This window comes from Notolabrus celidotus, chromosome 6, assembly GCF_009762535.1.
Source record: "Notolabrus celidotus isolate fNotCel1 chromosome 6, fNotCel1.pri, whole genome shotgun sequence".
Lineage (NCBI taxonomy): Eukaryota > Metazoa > Chordata > Actinopteri > Labriformes > Labridae > Notolabrus > Notolabrus celidotus.
In genome coordinates, this window is record NC_048277.1 from 37,312,558 (window position 1) to 37,334,789 (window position 22,232).

Sequence of the window (22,232 nt, forward strand, 5' to 3'; positions counted from 1 at the left end):
AGTGGTTTTGTTCCAAACAGACTTGTAAAGGAATGACCATACTGTGAAGTCAAAGAAGAGATCCTTTGACATCTAAATAGCTGATCTTGCAAGTGGTTCAAATGTTTTAATGAGAATTTTAAGTTTGTGGACAATTACATTGAAATCTTAATTTTGCAGGGAGCTATAAATGTTCCTGAAAAGATGAGCTCAGGCTCTTTCTTTGCTCCATCTGAGTCTGACAAAAACAAATGGATGAGGTTAGATTGAGAGAGCTCCCTGATTTCTCCAGCTGAGCTCAAAAGGAGTCACAACACTTGAGAAATACCTGAGAACCATTTCAGATTTAGACCAGATCTCCCTCTGAATTGAAAGGGAGACTAAGCTGAGACTTTTTGCAACTTTTTTTCTGAAGGCAAGAATGAGAAACAGGAGACATAAGCTGTAGTCTCATTCTGCTTTCAAACAGATCTCATTGTTGTCTAGGAGACAGAAATGAAACACTTTTGAGATCTCCTCTTTAAATTTATTTTCCTATGGGTATTTATACTTCTGGGTTGAATCGAATGCGTACCCTACGTCGGAGGTCCGCGTAGCTCCCGTACCTACGCAGAGGTCTATGCACATAGCTGACGTGCACCTCCTCCAAAATGTAACTACGCATAGAATCGGCGCAGACTGCAAGCCCTGTGATTGGTCCGGTCGGTGGCATTGAATTTCCCCGCATTCACATCACTTCCTGGATCCTTGCTCGTCGGCCGTGTATTTCATCTCCTCCTCTCTATTCTTCATGCAATCGTGTCTGTACCACAGTGTCAACAGGCAGAGGTGGAATGTGAGGGACTACCTTCTGTGGAGTGATTTGATATGACGTGTGTGATCAGGTTGTCCCTGGTGTCTCTTTAGCATTCTAGAATGAATCACAGCTGTTATTTGGCTTTGATGAGTCAGAACATTCTATTCTCCTCTCTGCAGATTGATTTGACATGACGTGTGTGATTAAGCATTTAACACAGCTGGGTAGTAAGATTTGTTAACCAGCATGCTGCTTCCAGATAAGAAATATTACACCTTATTATACCTACATTTATCTGAGGTTGATGGTAAAGCTGTTACTTCTGCAGATATTTGGTCATAAATCAAAGTATGGGTCATATTCAAACTTGGATTAGAAGCAAAGGGGTTACCACACCTATCAAAGAAAGGGTGTGAAACAGTTCATCCTAACTGGAGAAATCAAATTGTGAGCTCTTAACCCAAGGCTTGTTGATATAATAAATGGACGTAGTCTCCATGACGTCAATCATCTGTTTTGAAGCAGATCGTCACTTGATATCTACTAAACTGCTGAGTTACGAAAGTGTGTGTGGATAGTGAAATGAGCTATTAAAGCTGGGGCTGGTAATCAGATTTAGATCCACTTTTTGTTCTACTGGTTAAAATGATCTTTATGTCTTTATGTGGTTTTTTGGTGCCAAAATTTTAAACCATTCAAATCCAGTCCTGCTGTTCTGCCCGCCTCCTGCAGAGCGTACATTTCCCCAGCGTTCACTCTGAGTCCCCGTCTCCTGACTCTACTGACTGCCCCTCTCGCTCCACCTCGGGCCTGTCCCCTCTGACCCCATGAGGGGCTTTGCTCAGGACTGTAGTCCGGATCAGAGTCTAAAAAGCTCTCACCACGGGGGCTCTGACAAGCAGAAGAATGAATGACATTCAGTAAGTCCTACAGAAATGTAGATGTACTGTAGCGTCCGTCCGGACGCTGTAGGGATGACGAGCCGATTGGTGAACACGTTGATCTTTAATAACCGGTCACTGTCAGCCGTTACCACGACAACCAACAAAGCAACAATCACTTCTCCTCTTGTCTCTCCTCTCTCCCGCTCACACACTCTACACCTCTCCTGATGCCTTCACTGACTGTCAACACTGTAGGAATTAAGAACATCTACACTGAACACATTTAACAAACAGTAGAGCTGTTACAGTGTTATACATGTGTTATAACTTTTCTCCTGATATCGTGTCACCAGGACAACTGGATAATGCTAGCATGACAGTTGTGAGTGCTAACAGCAGCCATGTTTGTTTGTGTTTTTAACTTTCACTATGAGAATGTTTTGGTGAGGACCGGTTTTGAATCAGTCACCATCATATGGTCGCAAGTCAGCGGCGCTCGTGCATGTGAGCGGGGGGGGGGGGCGTCGTTTTGGAGGAGCTCTGAGGGAGGAGGGGAGGGGTTAGACGGAGTCCTGAGGAAATGCTACATTCAAATTCATGCTAGTTTTCCGAGACTACCAACCCTAGCTTTAAGGCTAAAATCGTTTTTTTGAACCAGGCTGTAAACATGTTTATTTCTGCTGTAAAGATCGTCTTCTTTCAATGGGTGTGTATGTGGTTTCCCTGCTTTCAGAGCCAGCCTCAAGTGGACGCTTGAGGAACTGCAGTTTCAGCACTTCTGCATCGGCTTTATTTGGTTGCTGCTTGGTTTACACTTGCTAAACTCTGAGCTCATTCTTCCTCATTTATCTTAAATAAAGGGAATAAATTAAATCTAAACGTCTTGATTTAGTGGCTCCAGGTGTGGAGGAAACAGAATGACTCAGATCCAGTACCAGGACAAACAAACGTGGTTTTATAAGACTGAGAGAGAGGTTGTCTGTTGGTTAGCCTTCCAGCACTTTCTCACCTTTCTCTCTCACTCTCTCCAGAAACAGAAAGCAGACTCCTGACCTTCATGCTGTTTGTGTCGCTGCTTTGGTAATAACAGCTTGTGTTGGAGCGGTCACATAAATCACCTCCAAGCTTTTTTGTTTTCTCTCAGGCACACAAATGAGTTTATGCTCCGCTGTCTGTCATACATTTTCATAATGACTCCTTGATGCGTCGCTGGAATCACAGCCAGCGTTGTTTCGGGCTCTTGGGGGAAAACTCACCATCTGTCGCCATGTTCCCTCCCTTCCTTCCTTCTCTTCCCTCTCCATCCTCCTCTTCCTCTCTCGGTCTTGGAGGCTGAGCGGAGCCCCGTCGAGGATTCCCCGCTGTTAGCGTGACACTTCAGTCTGAGGACCATTAACCGGGGCCTTGAAGGCGAGGCGGGCGGTCTCTGAGCGGCGGTGGTGATAGGCGGGGTTGTGTGCAGTAGAGTGGGTACAGGTGCAGGGACAGGAAGCAGAGGATCTCGCCGCCTGGTTGAGCTCTGCATGCTGTGAGTGGGCGGGTGAGATCCAGCCAATAACCCAGCTCAGTCTGACGTTAAAAACATAAACATACATGCAAATATTCCTTCTTTCCTTCTGACACTCGTCCTCTAAAGTCTGGGATGATTCAGGAAACGGTTCCCCCGCTCCGAACACACGCTCCAGAAAGTGCAGAGACTAAATGAAGATCTGATGACGTGCAGCACGGAGTCATTAAAAACCCATAAAGAGCAAACACAATCTGTCAGCACATCAGTCAGAAACAAGATGCAAACATGTTTTCAATCCGTCTCATCACGGTTTTCGTGGCGTCAGTTTAGATCAGCTGGTGAAGCAGGTCAGCATGGCGGCCAATCACGTGAGGATATAGGATACAGGTGATGGAAGGGAGGCTGTGTATCCTGGCTTCATCTGTTCCTTCTGAGAGGGTCTTCTCGAAGACCGGGCAAATACTCACTGAGAGGAGAAATCAGATCAGACCATCCAAGCTGAGGACATTAATAATGTTTGATCCAGTTTGGTTCTGGTTCTGTTTGATTGAGTTTGGTTCTGGTCCTGTTTGCTTGAGTTCGGTTCTTGTTCGGTTCTGGTTGGTTCTGGTTCTGTTTGCTTGAGTTCGGTTCTGGTTCGGTTCTGGTTCGGTTCTGGTTGGTTCTGGTTCTGTTTGCTTGATTTTGGTTCTGGTTCTGTTTGCTTGAGTTTGTTTCTGGTTCTGTTTGCTTGAGTTTGGTTCTGGTTCTGTTTGCTTGAGTTTGGTTCTGGTTCTGGATCTGTTTGCTTGAGTTTGGTTCTGTTTGGTTCTGGTTCTGTTTGGTTCTGGTTCTGTTTGCTTGAGTTCGGTTCTGGTTCGGTTCTGTTTGGTTCTGGTACTGTTTGCTTGAGGTTCTGTTTGCTTGAGTTTGGCTCTGGTTCTGTTAACCTAACCCTAACCCCCCCAACCCTTATCCAAACCCTAATCCTAACCCTAATCGTATTCCTAACCCTAATCCTAATCCTAACACTAACCCTAACCCTAATCCTAACCCTGATCCTAACCCTAATCCTAACACTAACCCTAACCCTAATCCTAACCCTAATCCTAACCCTAACCCTAATCCTAACCCTAACCCTAATCCTAACCCTAACCCTAATCCTAACCCTAACCCTAACCCTAACCCTAATCCTAACCCTAATCCTAACCCTAACCCTAATCCTAACCCTAACCCTAACCCTAACCCTAATCCTAACCCTAATCCTAACCCTAACCCTTACCCTAACCCTAACCCTAATCCTAACCCTAACCCTAACCCTAATCCTAACCCTAATCCTAACCCTAACCCTAATCCTAACCCTAACCCTAACCCTAACCCTAACCCTAATCCCAACCCCAACCCCAACCCCAACCCTAATCCTAATCCTAACCCTAACCCTAATCCTAAACCTAAACCTAATCCTAACCCTAACCCTAATCCTGACCCTAACCCCGAAAAGACATGTTATAATTCCCTCGACTCCTCGTGTGTTTATGGATACACAGCCTGAACTCATCTCATCACAACACCTGAATCGTGTTGTGATGTGACACACCGAGGTGAAGCTGCCTCACGTATAGATCCACGGACTCTCTCAGACGTAAATCCTGTTACAAAAAATCACAAGAAATCCCTGAGGCTCTCTCTCTCTCTCTCTCTCTCTCTCTCTCTCTCTCTCTCTCTCTCAATCAGAATACATTTATGCATCTGCACGGCAGGCGAGTTAATAAAATCTCCTTGACGAGGGCTTGATGTGAAAACTCATCAGTTTGTTTAATGGTTTAACATAACCATGCATCCACATGACGGCGTTTATGAGTCTAAAAACGGGTCTTGTCTTTGAGTTTTCTCTGATATAACATCCGCGTGTGTCCCTTTAAACTCAGCGCAGAGTCCAGGTTCAGCGTGGGACCGAGGTCTTTAAACGCCTCCTCCTCCTCCTGTCAGTGAAACCTCGTCGTTACACAGCAGGCCGAGACAACAAACAGAGAATCAATAGTCCCGCGCTGGCTCGTAAACGCAGCGTGGAGCCCAACGATGCGTTCAGGGTCGTCTGTCACAGTGTGATGAGGAGAGTCGGAGCGTCCCGGTGTTTCTCCGCTCTGCCGTGGTCGGCGGCGGCGGTGTTTTAAAGACGCAGATTATCAGTTAACGACGGTCCAGCTGCTCACATGATGGAGCTCACGCAGTTTAACTGTCCACCGTGGACAACATTTACAGCTCACAGGCGGAGAGAGGAGGGAGGGAGTCCTCTGAGTTTAATATCGCTGCTCCAACCGGTCCAAAGACATTCTCTTCTTCTCCATCACGCTCCTTTTTATTTACTTTTACTGCATTGTTCATGGATCCTGCAAGTAAACATGAACAGTGGGGCAAAAAAGTATTTAGTCAGCCACTGATTTTGCAAGTTCTCCCACTTAGAAAGATGAGAGAGGTCTGTAATTTTCATCAGAGGTACACTTCAACTATGAGAGACAAAATGAGAAAAAAAAATCCAGGAAATCACATTGAAGGATTTTTAAAGAATTTCTTTGTAAATTATGGTGGAAAATAAGTATTTGGTCAATAACAAAAGTTCAAGTCAATACTTTGTAACATAACCTTTGTTGGCAATGACAGAGGTCAAACGTTTCCTGTAAGTCTTCACCAGGTTTGCACACTGTAGCTTGTATTTTGGCCCATTCCTCCATGCAGATCTCCTCTAGAGCAGTGATGATTTGGGGCTGTCGCTGGGCAACACTGGCTTTCAACTCCCTCCACAAATGTTCTATGGGGTTGAGGTCTGGAGACTGGCTAGGCCACTCCAGGACCTTGAAATGCTTTTCAGGGAGCCACTTCTTCGTTGCCCGAGCGGTGTGTTTGGGATCATTGTCATGCTGGAAGACCCAGCCACGTTCCATCTTCAATGCTCTCACTGATGGAAGGAGGTTTTGGCTTAATATTGCTTGAGTTTGGTTCTGGTTCTGTTTGCTTGAGTTTGGTTCTGGTTCTGTTTGGTTCTGGTTCTGGTTCTGGTTCTAACCCTAACCCTAACCCTAACCCTAACCCTAATCCTAACCCTAACCCTGATCCTAACCCTAATCCTATCCCTAACCCTAATCCTAACCCTAACCCTAATCCTAACCCTGATCCTAATCCTAACCCTAATCCTAACCCTGATCCTTATCCTAACCCTAACCCTGATCCTAACCCTAACCCTGATCCTAACCCTAACCCTAACCCTAATCCTAACCCTAACCCTGATCCTAACCCTAACCCTAACCCTAATCCTAACCCTAACCCTGATCCTAACCCTAACCCTGATCCTAACCCTAACCCTAACCCTGATCCTAACCCTAACCCTAATCCTAACCCTAACCCTGATCCTAACCCTAACCCTGATCCTAACCCTGATCCTAATCCTAACCCTAACCCTGATCCTAACCCTAACCCTGATCCTAACCCTAACCCTAACCCTGATCCTCACCCTAACCCTAACCCTAACCCTGATCCTAACCCTAACCCTAACCCTGATCCTAACCCTAACCTAACCCTGATCCTAACCCCAACCCTAACCCTAACCCTAACCCTGATCCTAACCCTAACCCTAACCCTAACCCTGATCCTAACCCTGACCCTAACCCTAACTCAATACTTTGTAACATAACCTTTGTTGGCAATGACAGAGGTCAAACGTTTCCTGTAAGTCTTCTCCAGGTTTGCACACACTGTAGCTGGTATTTTGGCCCATTCCTCCATGCAGATCTCCTCTAGAGCAGTGATGTTTTGGGGCTGTCGCTGGGCAACACTGGCTTTCAACTCCCTCCACAAATGTTCTATGGGGTTGAGGTCTGGAGACTGGCTAGGCCGCTCCTGGACCTTGAAATGCTTTTTACGGAGCCACTCCTTCGTTGCCCGAGCGGTGTGTTTGGGATCATTGTCATGCTGGAAGACCCAGCCACGTTCCATCTTCAATGCTCTCACTGATGGAAGGAGGTTTAGGCTTAAAATCTCACGATACATGGCCCCGTTCATTCTTCCCTTAACACGGATCAGTCGTCCTGTCCCCTTTGCAGAAAAACAGCCCCAAAGTATGAGGTTTCCCCCCCCATGATCACAGTAGGTATGGTGCTCTTGGGATGCAACTCAGCATTCTTCTTCCTCCAAACACCACAAGTTGAGTTTTTACCAGAAAGTTCTATTTTGGTTTCATCTGACCACATGATATTCTCCCAGTCCTCTTCTGGATCATCCATATGCTCTCTGGCAAACTTCAGACGGGCCTGGACATGTACTGGCTTAAGCAGGGGGACACGCCTGGCGCTGCAGGATTTGAGTCCCTCTCGGCGTAGTGTGTTACTGATGGTAGCCTTTGTTACTTTGGTCCCAGCTCTCTGCAGGTCATTCATCAGGTCCCTCAGTGTAGTTCTGGGATTTGTGCTCACCGTTCTCATGATCATTTTGACCCCACGGGATGAGGTCTTGCGTTTGAGGGAGATTATCAATGGTCTTGTATGTCTTCCATTTTCTTACAACTGCTCCCACAGTTGATTTATTCACACCAACCTGCTTGCCTATTGTAGATTCACTCTTCCCAGCCTGGTGCAGGTCCACAATTTTCTTCCTGGTGTCCTTGGACAGGTCTTTGGTCTTGGCCATGGTTGAGTTTGGAGTCTGAGTGTTTGAGGCTGTGGACAGGTGTCTTTTATACAGATTACCAGTTCAAACAGGAGCCATTGATACAGGTAACCAGTGGAGGACAGAAGAGCTTCTTAAAGAAGAAGTTACAGGTCTGTGAGAGACAGAAATCTTGCTTGTTTGTGGGTGACCAAATACATATTTTCCACCATCATTTACAATACGTTCTTTAAAAATCCTTCAATGGGATTTCCTGGATTTGTTTTCTCATGTTGTCTCTCATAGTTGAAGTGTACCTCTGATGAAAATGACAGACCTCTCTCATCTTCCTAAGTGGGAGAACTTGCAAAATCAGTGGCTGACTAAATACTTTTTTGCCCCACTGCATTCCCTTAGTCTTGTTGAAGTGTTCAGGTACTGGATTACCTCTAGATCCCATCCTCTTTGTCCTCTAACCCCTCCTCTCCTCTCCTCTGTCTCCCCCCCTTCAGATGTACATCCAGACGGCCACGCTGACCGTCTCCCTCAGCCTCAGCGCCTCCGTCTCTCTGGGGATGCTCTACATGCCGAAGGTCTACATCATCATCTTCCACCCCGAGCAGAACGTCCCCAAACGGAAACGCAGCTTCAAGGCCATCGTCACCGCCGCCACCATGACCAGCAAGCTGTCGCAGCTGGCGGCGGAGCGGCCGAACGGCGAGGTGAAGACGGAGCTGTGCGAGGGTGTGGAGGCTAACGGTGAGTGTGCTAACGGATAAAAAACATTACCTAATTGACTGAAAGAGGGAGAAAATTAAGTTCTGGGGCGCTGGTGGCCTAGCGGTGTAGAAGCCCCATGTATAGAGGCTGTAGTCCTCATTGCAGAGGTCGCCGGTTCAACTCCCGACCGTTTGACCATTTCCTGCACGTCTTCCTGCTCTCTCTACTCCCCACATTTCCTGTCTCTCTTCAGCTGTCCTATCAATAAAGGCGAAAACGCCCCAAAATATAACTTTAAAAAGTTAAAGGGGGGCGCCCCATGTAAGGAGGTCATCGTCCTTGTCCCGATAGTCGTGGGTTCGACTCCCAGCCTCCACCATTTGCTGCATGTCTTCCCCCACTCTCTACGCTCCCTACATTTCCTGTCTCTCTTCAGCTCTCCTATGGAATAAAGGCACACCAGGGAGGATTCAAACTTGAATTTTCATAAAGAGAGGAGTGAGATTTTTAATGCTAGCTGCGGCTACCGCTTCTTCGTATTCCTTCAACACATCTTTGTTTTGATGATGACTTTTCAAATATCTTAAAAGATTCTTTGGGGCTTTTTGTCCTCATCAAGTCTCAATACTTTTAGCTTGTTTTGCAATCTGCAGTCATGTTGTCCTCCTTTGAAACAGTGAAAACATCCACACCGGTGACGCCATTTTGGCAGATTCATGATAATTTATCAGTGCAATATTTCTAAAATGTCCCTTATAAATCATTAAAGGTGACATATCATGCCAAATGGACTTTTTAATGGTTCTCTCCCTTAAATATGTGTCCCTGTCTACAAAGCCCCCCAACAATTTTCAGTGTTTTTCATACGTCACAACGCCATCCGGTCTGTAACAGGAAGTCAGAGCTCGGAGCTTGTTCAGCCCATAGACTGTATAAAATACAACTCAACCCCTCCTCCGTTTTTCATTCCCTGCACACATGTGTGCTAACAAGGAGCTTAGGAGGGAGGCATGCTAGTTGTAGGCTGTCTTAATAAACACAAAGGTCGCTTTGACTCCCCACGTCTGCAGATTTGAAGATCTAGTGGATGATTTTTAGTTTTCATGGATAAGTGCTAGCGCTAGTTAGCATAGCCACATAGCTACATGTTGGTAGCTGTGTACCAAGACACACGTCGACATACTGACAAATAAAACAACAAGAAACACTAAATCTGTGACCAATCCTTCAGAAAGGTCCTGCTGCAGGCGCCTCTCCATCAGGATCAGATTCTGGATCAGATTCAGAGGGTTGAAGTAATGCGATCTCTGAGCAGCCGTGTATATTCAGCCAACATGTAAACTTTAGATCAGCGTGCTGGAGAGCCAAGGCCACACCCACTTCCCGAGGGGGCGTGGTCAGAGAGAAAACAGAGTGTTCTGATGAGGACTGAAGAAGAGGATTTTTCAGGCAGACCAGAATCTGATTTCAAAGTGTTTTTTTGAACATAAACTTTAAAGACATGTTTTGGGGACCTCTTAGACCAGTATATGTTGATGAAAAAAGCGTGATATGTCACCTTTAAGATGACAAAAAGGCCCTCTGATAAAACATGTCCTGATTAAAAACAAAAGATAACACCTTAGCAACACCTAAATGAACAACATGTGGATGCATAATCATCGGTTGCATTATTCCTGTCCTGTCCTTGGCCGTCAACACCCACCGGGGGAGTTTTCAGAACGCAGCAAGGAGCAGGACCGCTGGACAGCTGGAGTCACGTGACCTGTTGACTCCAGGCCTGGCTCCGCTCATCATGACTTTGGTTTGTTGTTGTAGTTAAGTGAAATACGATCTGGTGATAACACAGAGTGTTTTATTCTGAAAATTAACCGGATGTTTTCATTTTGTTTTGGTGAAACCTGACTTCCTGTCCCGCTCCATCTGCTCTGTTGAGATTGATGCGTCGTGCTCCGGCATCCGGCAACAAATAGAAGTCACAACGGAGCGGATCCAGTGGAAGTTAACACATGGAGTTGAATAGAAACCTATCAGATCCGGTGCTTTGACGGATCGGAGACGGCCCGGACACGGATCTGCAGCTACCCCAAAACCTTTTATACCCTTGAAACAATATGGACGCTATGTTAGTGTTATTTTTAGGCCTCTGAAATCAAGCACTCTGATTGGTTTAGAGCCGACCACATGTTTTGATACATATACACAGGTGCTGACTTGATGAGTTGCTTGCTATAAACATAACTTCCATCAGAGGAAGTACCGTGAGAAGAAGAGGTTTGGATTCGGTCCTCCTCGTGAAGGTGAAGTCAGAGTCAGTCGGAGTGAAGCCCCCCCGCTGTAACGAGGATTTAACAGGAAGTTGACTTAAGTTCGTTCAGCTGTCACCTGAGACCAGATCTGATGAAGCCAAAGTGTTTACCGAGCAGAGTTTCACTTCAAAGCCGCTTCTCCGTCCGTCAGCAGAAAAGTGGGAGACGTCGGATTGTTTACTCATCAGAGATGTGCTGACTGAACCGATCTGCTTAATCTAACAAGCAGCAGCAGCTCTCACATCACTTTTACTTTCTCAACTCCCCCTAATCCTGCAGAGTGTTCGGAGCGCAGGAGACGGTTTAAGAACAGGATTCTGAGGCACATTGAGCCAAACGTATCCCAGTGATTGTCAAACTGTGAGACCTTTACATTTAATATGAATATTCCCCCTGATGGTAGATCAGAATCAGAATCAGCTTTATTGGCCAGGTATGCTTGAAAACACAAGGAATTTGACTTTGGTAAACTGTGCTCTCTTTGTACAAGGCATAAGAATAAGACATACAAAATAAAAATAATAACAATAACATCAGCTATAAATACAAAAGAACAACAAATAGGCATGACTAATATGTACGGGCTAAAATAATATGATAAAAAGTGCAGTGGTAGATCTGCAGTGTTACTGGACCTTCCCTCTGGCACTCTATTCAGGAGAACCTTTACATTTTTAACCCCCTTACTTCTGAAGTCAAGGTCGATTCAAAGACATGAATCAATGCATATTCTGACAGGTGTAATAGATAGGTGTAAAGATATGATGTCACATTGAAAAGGCTGACGTGAAAGCTGACAGAGAAAGTCTGGCTGTATCCGAAACGGCCTGCTACATACTACTTACTAATGTAGTAGGCAGTAGGTATTGCCTACTACATACTGCGTTTGAATTTAGTATGTAGTATGACTGTTCTGTCCGATCTGTCATGCAGCATGCTGAGCCAGACGTCGCTGGATTTCTGGTTTCAGAAAGCGGAAGTAAACAACGGCGAAGCCGATAAATAAAAAGCTTATTTAGCATCCATTTATGATTTAAAAAGTTAGGAAGTGGTTTATATGTAATTTGATAACTTTCACAGCACCCAAAAACGGATTTCCTCCCGTCAAAAAATGAGGAAAAAGAAAAAGCCAAATCACAACAAACGTTATCTCAAGACGCTTTTACAAACAGAGCAGGTCTAGACCACACTATGTCAAATTATGAACAGAGACCCAACTTCAAGACAGGGTAAGACTCAGTCTGACCCCACCTTAATCCATCATGAGCATTGCACATCGCAGTATTTAGCAAGTTACAGTGGTGAGGAGAAACTTCCTTTTAACAGGCAGAAACCTCCAGCAGGACCAGACTCATGTTAGACAGCCATCATGCCTCGACTGAGTTGGGTCTGGAAAGACAGATAGAGGGGAGTAAGAGAGAGAAGTGATAGTGATGAGACGAGTCGTAGAAGCTGTTGCCGCTGGAGTCCAGATCGTCCACAGCAGGAGGACGTCTACGGCAGCTCAGAGGAATCTACGAGACAAGGGAGCTCAGGGACTCCAGAAAGGTCTATGGTTAGTAACTTTAATGGGACAGGCAGAGTTAAAGTAAGTGATGAAGGGGTTGGGGGGAAGAAGGTGAGCTAGGATCCCAGTGTGTCAGTGTGCCAGTTCCCCCGGCAGTCTAGGCCTATAGCAGCATGACAAAAGCTGGTCCAAGCCTGATCCAGCTTAACTATAAGCTTTATCAAAAAGGAAAGTTTTAAGTCTACTCTTAAAAGTGGAGAGGGTGTCTGCCTCCCGGACCCTGACTGGTAGATGATTCCAAAGGAGAGGGGCCTGATAACTGAAGGTTCTACCTCCCATACTACTTTTAGAGATTTTAGGTACAACTAGCAAGCCTGCATGTTGGGAGCGTAGAGTTCTAGAGGGGTAATAGGGCACTATGAGCTCTTTAAGATACGAGGGTGCCTGATTTTTAAGGGCTTTGTAGGTTAAAAGAAGGATTTTAAATTCTATTCTACATTTTATGTGGAGTCAGTGTAGAGAAGCTAACACTGGAGAAATGTGCTCCCTCTTCCTAGCTTTAGTCAATACTCGAGCTGCGGCGTTTTGAACTAGCTGAAGAATCTTTAGAGACTTATTGGGGCAGCCTGATAAGAGTGAGTTACAGTAATCTAACCTGGAGGTAACAAATGCATGGACTAGTTTTTCTGCGTCGCTCTGAGATAGGAAGTGTCTAATTTTAGAAATAGTGCGCAAGTGAAAATAGGCTGACCTTGAGATTTGCTGAATTTGGGAATTGAAGGATAAATCTTGATCAAATAGGACTCCTAGATTCCTAGCCGAGGTGCTGGATGCCAGACTAATGCCGTCTAAGGTACTTATATTATTAGAAAAAGTCTCTCTGAGGTGTTTGGGGCCGATAACAATCACTTCAGTTTTTCCTGAGTTTAGCAGTAAGAAATTTCTGGTCATCCAGGTCTTTATGTCTTCAGTAGAATCAGTAGACATCCGGGGAGTTTTGGCTTACTGCAGATTTTGCTCTTGTTCACATACTACTTACTACATACTGAACATATCAGTACGTACTGCTAGTATAGTAGGTGATTTCGGAAACAGCCTCTGTCTCTGATCTGTCACGACACCGAATCTGATAGGTTTCTATTCTTATCAATGTGTTAACTTCCACTGGATCCGCTCCGTTGCATTCCGGCTCGTCTCTGATCCGGCAGGTCGAAGTCCTCCGGATCAGGTACACAAGACTCTTTCAGGGTATAAAAGGTTTTTGGAGTAGCTGCATTTGTAATGGATGCATCGTCGAACTAACAGGCAAATTCCATCAGATCTGTGTCCGGTCTGTCTCTGATCCATCACAGCACTGGATTTGGTAGGTTTCTATTCTACTCAATGTGTTAACTTCCACTGGATCCAGTCTGATCCGGCAGGTTGGAGTCCTCTAGATCAGATACACAAGACATCTATCTTTGCCGGATGCTGGAGCACGACGCATCAATCTCAACAGAGCAGATGGAGCAGGACAGGAAGTAAGGTTTCACCAAAACAAAATGAAAACATCAAACCATCAGCTCTAAACCAATCAGACTGCTTGATTTCAGAGGCCTATCCAACACACTAGCATATTACAGCATTCATATTGTTTCAAGGGTATAAAAGGTTTTGGAGTAGCTGCAGATCTGTGTCCGGTCCGCCTCTGATCCGTCACAGCACCAGATCTGATGGGTGTCTATTCTTATCAATGTGTTAACTTCCACTGGATCCGCTCCGTTGCGTTCCGGCTGCGTCTCTGATCCGGCAGGTCGGAGTCCTCCGGATCAGATACACAAGACTTCTGTTTGTTGCCGGATGCCGGAGCACGACGCATCAATCTCAACAGAGCAGATGGAGCGGGACAGGAAGTCAGGTTTCACCAAAACAAAATGAAAACATCCGGTTAATTTTCAGAATAAAACACTCTGTGTTATCACCAGATCGTATTTCACTTAACTACTACAACAAACCAAAGTCATGATGAGCGGAGCCAGGCCTGGAGTCAACAGGTCAGAGGTTTTCAGAGGACCAGAAAGACAACATGGATGAGGAGAGGAGGAGGAGGAGAATCCTTGATTCAGGGATTACTGAGGGGAAACCTCGGTCACATGACTCCAGCTGTCCGGCGGTCCTGCTCTGTGCTGCGTTCTGAAAACACAACCGGTGGGTGTTGATGGACGAGAGAGCATGGAGTCGGACCGCAGCCGATTGGAGACGGACCGGATTAGGATCTAGTGGAAGTAATGGAGTTAATTATTTTGGTGGGTTTTGTGGACATTTGACTTCTACCGGTTTCTGGTTCTGTCAACTCTGGCGGAACGTTTTGGTGACCCTTTACCCAAAACATCTGACCTCCACACTCTCACTGTACGCTTCAATGGGGGATCATGACTTGTATAAACCACACTTAAAAGCCTTCCTCTCACTTTTAGATCCTCCTTAGAGAAATATGTGACTTTCTATCGTGTCGTATTTTGATGCTTGTTGGTATTTTTGATAAGAAACAGCCTCTGGAATTTGGATTGTCAGTAAATCAAAGTAAGTAGCCATTTTACCAATCTGCTGTTTTTCTCCTCTCCTCAGTGCCACCGACAAAAACCACCTACGTCAGCTACACCAACCACGCAATGTGAAAAAAAACCTGACTCCTGTGAACCGTGGAGATCCTGGGACATTCAGACAGGAGACTTCTGTCGGAGTCTGCGACAGAGATGAGCCGCTCTGAACAATCTGAGGGATCAGAACAAACTGAATCAACACATCTGTGGTGTGGTGTTTTTATGTTTACAGAAGAAGAAGAAGAAGAAGGAGCCTGAGCGGCGCCAAAAACCTCAAAGAATCACAACTGGACACAAACCGAGAGGCCACGAAGGAGCGGGGGGGGATGGTTTAAAAAAAGAAAAAAGAGTTTAACAAGTCTTCAAGAGGGGGGGTACAAAAAATTAATTGTGAGGACCAACCATATTTGTTGTGATTCTAATTGTACGTTTAAAAAAAAAAAAACTTGTGGTTGTGAAGTTTCTGATTCTTGTCTCATGTCGTCCGTCCGTCGACCTGCATTATGAGATGAGTCCGTCGCTGTTTTCGGCTAACTGAACGGTAGCTTTTGGTTGTGAAACGTCTAAATGCCATGGTTGAATTGAAGCATGCCCGTTTTTTTTATACAAATGATCTATTTATAATAAAGGAATGTTTCACAAGTCTGAGTCTGTCTGTGATTCACACGGCCCGCCAAGAACAGACCATGGAACAAGGAACCATCAGCAGGACCAGACTCATGTTAGACACACGTCTGCTGAGACCTACCGTGTTGGAGAGAGGGATAGAGGGAGATGAAGAGAGAGAGAGAGAGATGATAGTGGGGAGACGGATAGTAGTAGTTGTAGCAGCTGGAGTCTGGCACGTCCACAGCAACAGAGATCCAGAGGAACCTACGAGACAAGGGAGCTCAGGGACTCCAGAAAGGTCTATGGTTAGTAACTTTAAAGTGACAGGCAGAGAGAGGGATAGAGGGAGATGAAGAGAGAGATGATAGTGGTGAGACGGATAGTAGTCGTTTAAAACAAATAAAAGATGACCCCAAATAAGAGATGACCCCCCCCCCCCAAAAAAAAGATACCCCAGATAAGGAATACCCCCAATAAAAGATGACACCAATTAAAAGACCACCCCAAATAAAAGATGACCCCAATTAAAAGATGACCCCAAATAAAAGATGACCCCAATTAAAAGATGACCCCAAATAAAAGACCTCCCCAAATAAAAGATGACCCCAATTAAAAGATGACCCCAAATAAAAGACCTCCCCAAATAAAAGATGACCCAAATTAAAAGATGACCCCAATTAAAAGATGACCCCAATTAAAAGATGACCCCAATTAAAAGATGACCCCAATTAAAAGATGACCCCAAATAAAAGATGACCCCAATTAAAAGATGACCCCAAATAAAAGACCTCCCCAAATAAAAGATGACCCAAATTAAAAGATGACCCCAATTAAAAGATGACCCCAATTAAAAGATGACCCCAAATAAAAGATGACCCCAATTAAAAGATGACCCCAAATAAAAGATGACCCCAATTAAAAGATCACCCCAATTAAAAGACCGCCCCAAATAAGAGACCACCCCAAATAAAAGATGACCCCAATTAAAAGACCACCCCAAATAAAAGATGACCCCAATTAAAAGATGACCCCAAATAAAAGATGACCCCAATTAAAAGATGACCCCAATTAAAAGATGACCCCAAATAAAAGATGACCCCAATTAAAAGATCACCCCAAATAAAAGACCACCCCAAATAAAAGACCACCCCAAATAAAAGATGACCCCAATTAAAAGATGACCCCAATTAAAAGACCGCCCCAAATAAGAGACCACCCCAAATAAAAGATGACCCCAATTAAAAGACCACCCCAAATAAAAGATGACCCCAATTAAAAGATGACCCCAAATAAAAGATGACCCCAATTAAAAGATGACCCCAATTAAAAGATGACCCCAAATAAAAGATGACCCCAATTAAAAGATCACCCCAATTAAAAGACCGCCCCAAATAAAAGACCACCCCAAATAAAAGATGACCCCAATTAAAAGATCACCCCAATTAAAAGACCGCCCCAAATAAGAGACCACCCCAAATAAAAGATGACCCCAATTAAAAGACCACCCCAAATAAAAGATGACCCCAATTAAAAGATGACCCCAAATAAAAGATGACCCCAATTAAAAGATGACCCCAATTAAAAGATGACCCCAAATAAAAGATGACCCCAATTAAAAGATCACCCCAAATAAAAGACCACCCCAAATAAAAGACCACCCCAAATAAAAGATGACCCCAATTAAAAGATGACCCCAATTAAAAGACCGCCCCAAATAAGAGACCACCCCAAATAAAAGATGACCCCAATTAAAAGACCACCCCAAATAAAAGATGACCCCAATTAAAAGATGACCCCAAATAAAAGATGACCCCAATTAAAAGATGACCCCAATTAAAAGATGACCCCAAATAAAAGATGACCCCAATTAAAAGATCACCCCAATTAAAAGACCGCCCCAAATAAAAGACCACCCCAAATAAAAGATGACCCCAAATAAAAGACCACCCCAAATAAAAGACCACCCCAATTAAAAGATGACCCCAAATAAAAGATGACCCCAATTAAAAGATTACCCCAAATAAAAGATGACCCCAATTAAAAGATGACCCCAATTAAAAGACCACCCCAAATAAAAGATGACCCCAAATAAAAGATGACCCAAATTAAAAGATGACCCCAATTAAAAGATGACCCCAAATAAAAGACCACCCCAAATAAAAGACAACCCCCATTAAAAGATGACCCCAATTAAAAGATGACCCCAAATAAAAGACCACCCCAATTAAAAGACAACCCCCATTAAAAGATGACTCCAATTAAAATATGACCCCAAATAAAAGACCACCCCAAATAAAAGACCACCCCAAATAAAAGACCACCCCAAATAAAAGACCACCCTAAATAAGAGACCACCCCAAATAAGAGACCACCACAAATAAAACATGACCCCAAATATAAGACGCCCCAAACAAGATGACCTGTATCATGGAAGTAAGAGAGTAACCTAACCGGTGAAGTTCAGCTCCAACCTAAACCAGCTTCTTTTTCTACCTCAGTTTTCCCCTCCAATCAATCTTTATCTATAGATCTAAATATCTATTATTGACAAAGACCTAACATCAAGACCCGATAAGATCCAGTCCCATCTTACAGACAGGACTCAGTCTGATCTCATCTTAATCCACCATGAGCAGAGCACTTTGCAGCATTTAGCAAGTTACAGTGGCAAGGACAAAGTTCCTTTAACAGGCAGAAACCTCCAGCAGGACCAGACTCATGTTAGACACACATCTGCTGAGACCGTGTTGGAGAGAGGGATAGAGGGAGATGAAGAGAGAGAGAGATGATAGTGGGGAGACGGATAGTAGTAGTTGTAGCAGCTGGAGTCTGGCACGTCCACAGCAGCAGAGATCCAGAGGAACCTACGAGACAAGGGAGCTCAGGGACTCCAGAAAGGTCTATGTTAGTGACTTTAATGGGACAGGACTGTTTTTAGTTCATATTTATCTATCCCTTAAAATCCTTTTGAACTCAAAAAGCCGTGGCAGAGATCAACCGGTGTTTTGGTTTAAACAGCGACCCTGTTAACTGGAGACTCTCAGCCGGATGCATCCCTCATAAACGTGTTTAGACCATCATTAAATATCTGATGAGGATATTTTGAAATCTTAATAAAAACTAAACTAGTTTGCATTCCCAGGAACTCCCTCTGTGTTTCAACAGCTGTGTAAACTCCACAAACACTGACACGTTCAGCTGAAGGTCTCCAGTTTACAGGGTCACTTTTAAAACCGGATCACCGGGAGGAGAGACGCATTCACGGTGGGCTGAGAGAAGACTACTGTTACAAGCTGCTAAATCAAGAGAATCACAGCTTCTTCTTTTGAAAAGTACACACACATACAAAAAAGATAGAACAAATAAAAACTAATGAAAGAAAGAGAAATCAAGAGAATCACAGATGGAAAAAACAATGACTGTGAATGGTTTTTGGAAAAATTTGACCAAAAAAAATTTGACATTTTTTTGAAAAAACAAAATTTGACAAAAGAAAATTTGAAAAAAAAAATTACCAAAACATATTGAAAACATTTTTTTGATTTTTTTTTTTTTTTTCAAATTTAAATTTTGAAGAAACAAATTTGAATTTGATTTTTTTTTGGCAAAAACAAAATGAAAAAAAAAAAAAAAGGCAAAAAATTTGACCCGGAGAATCACAGCTTCTTCTTTTGAAAAGTACACACACATACAAAAAAGATAGAACAAATAAAAACTAATGAAAGAAAGAGAAATCAAGAGAATCACAGATGTGTGTGATGTTATTATGGACGGAGGGAGGAATAAAAACACTGCGGTTAATCTACCAATCAGACACGTTCAGCATTGCAGGCCCCGCCCCCTGAAAGTCCCGGGACCTTTGAAAAGTACTACCCCCCTAGCAGGGGCTTTTCAGGGGGGAGATTATCTACCCCTGAACTAAATTTAGACCCTGGATCCACCGGTCAGACAAAAAGGTAGTTCCAGGGTAAAGTTCCTGTGGTTAAAAAACGCCTTAATGGTCCACGATGCAGCCTCCTGAAAAGTCGGCAAAGAGAGACCAGCAATGATCCGTGACAAATTGAGTCTGTTTTGACTCGGCTCGGTGTTCCCCAGTCACCCACATGAGGAGAAGATGTTTAAACATGAGCTCTGATTGAACCGGTGAGAAGGTTCTCATTGTGAGAACAGATGAGCTGTGACAGGTCAGGCATGCTTCGTTTACAATAGAAGAAGAGAACAATAGCAATTTCCTTCACGCCCCTGCATTATTAAGCTGCAGAGGAAATGAACAGAAACCTCATCCTCACTGGATTCGACCTTTAACATCGTCCAAACCTGAGTGTAGCAGGAAACTCGGCACAGTGTGCGCCTCATTACAGACTTTGGAAGAAAACGACAGTCGATGTGATCAATACCTGCTGCGGAACAGGAGAGGTGGGATCGATACGAGCTGCCAGAGAGAACTCCTCATGCATGTAATGAATATTTCTGCATCTCCTGGCAGAGAAGAAGAAGAAGAAAGAGGAGGACAGGTAGAGTCTGAGTGATGAAGCCTCGGGGCAACCTGCTTTTATTTCCCCCGACACGGCTCTCATTTCTTGCACTTTCAGCCAAGTGAAAGAAAAGAACCTCCAACCTCACACTGAAATGAAAACTGAAGATGAAACAGAAGATCTGAATCCCTCTCAAGTCTTTGTTTGTGTTGTTCTGTTTGATCTGGCTCATCTGTTTAACAGTTAAACGGCTGTCGGGTAAAACTTCATATTTCCTGCTCTGGGGTGTTTGTACAGAAACTCAAACCAAGTCTTAGGTTTGATGATCATGTACCGTTATTCAAACATTTTGAATATCACAAAGCCCTGAGAGGCTCTGGGGTTTAATGTGTTTGGTGACAAGTAGCTTCTACTAAGGATGTGGAAAGCAGCACAAAATCAGTTCTTCACTCACAGGAATATGGAAGGTAATATCCATAATTATATGAATACAAGACAGGTTCTTTTCCCTTTAAGTCCAAGAGAAAGACCCCGAATAAAAGACCACCCTAAATCAAAGATGATCCCAAATAAAAGACCACCCCAAATAAAAGACCACCCAAGTCAAAGATGACCCCAAATAAAAGACCACCCCAAATCAAAGACGACCCCTAATCATAGATGACCCCAAATAAAAGACCACCCGAAATCAAAGACAACCCCAAATAAAAGACCACCCAAGTCAAAGATGACCCCAGTGAAAAGAAAGTCAATTAAAAGATGACCCAAAATAAAAAGATGACCCCAAATAAAAGACCACCCCAAATCAAAGATGACCCCAAATAAAAGACCACCCCAAATCAAAGATGACCCCAAATAAAAGACCAACCCAAATCAAAGATGACCCCAAATAAAAGACCACCCCAAATCAAAGATGACCCCAAATAAAAGACCACCCAAGTCAAAGATGACCCCAATGAAAAGAAACTCAAATAAAAGATGACCCAAAATAAAAGATGATCCCAAATAAAAGACCACCCCAAATGAAAGATGACCACAAATGAGAGACCACCGCAAATAAAAGACCACCCCAAATAAAAGACCACCCTAAATAAGAGACCACCCTAAATAAGAGGCCACCCTAAATAAAAGACCACCCCAAATAAAAGACCACCCTAAATAAGAGACCACCCTAAATAAGAGGCCACCCTAAATAAAAGACCACCCTAAATAAGAGACCACCCCAAATAAGAGACCACCCCAAATAAAAGACCACCCTAAATAAGAGACCACCCCAAATAAAAGACCACCCTAAATAAGAGACCACTCCAAATAAAAGATGACCCTAAATAAAAGACCACCCCAAATAAGAGACCACCCCAAATAAAAGACCACCCTAAATAAGAGACCACCCCAAATAAGACACCACCCCAAATAAGAGACCACCCCAAATAAAAGACCACCCTAAATAAGAGACCACCCCAAATAAAAGACCACCCTAAATAAGAGACCACCCCAAATAAGAGACCACCCCAAATAAAAGACCACCCTAAATAAGAGACCACCCCAAATAAAAGACCACCCTAAATAAGAGACCACTCCAAATAAAAGATGACCCTAAATAAGAGACCACCCCAAATAAGAGACCACCCAAAATAAGAGACCACCCCAAATAAAAGACCACCCTAAATAAGAGACCACTCCAAATAAAAGATGACCCTAAATAAAAGACCACCCCAAATAAGAGACCACCCCAAATAAAAGACCACCCTAAATAAGAGACCACCCCAAATAAGACACCACCCCAAATAAGAGACCACCCCAAATAAAAGACCACCCTAAATAAGAGACCACCCCAAATAAAAGACCACCCTAAATAAGAGACCACCCCAAATAAAAGACCACCCTAAATAAGAGACCACCCCAAATAAAAGACCACCCCAAATAAGAGACCACCCCAAATAAAAGACCACCCTATATAAAAGACCACCCCAAATAAGAGACCACCCCAAATAAAAGACCACCCTAAATAAGAGACCACCCCAAATAAAAGACCACCCTAAATAAGAGACCACCCTAAATAAGAGACCACCCCAAATAAGAGACCACCCCAAATAAAAGACCACCCTAAATAAGAGACCACCCTAAATAAGAGACCACCCCAAATAAGAGACCACCCCAAATAAAAGACCACCCTAAATAAGAGACCACCCCAAATAAAAGACCACCCTAAATAAGAGACACCCAAGCCCCAAATAAGAGACC

At 43.9% G+C, this 22,232-nt stretch overlaps 1 protein-coding gene across 1 annotated transcript in view; it reads left to right on the plus strand.

Moving 5' to 3' along the window:
* Positions 1-15,546, plus strand: part of LOC117814073 (metabotropic glutamate receptor 8-like) — a 151,650-nt gene extending 136,104 nt beyond the window's left edge. The window contains exons 10-11 of the mRNA XM_034685185.1: positions 8,299-8,545; positions 14,930-15,546. Coding sequence (XP_034541076.1) covers positions 8,299-8,545; positions 14,930-14,979 — 297 coding nt within the window. The 3' untranslated portion in view covers positions 14,980-15,546. The remainder of the gene's footprint in view (positions 1-8,298; positions 8,546-14,929) is intronic.
* Positions 15,547-22,232: the final 6,686 nt, after the last annotated feature.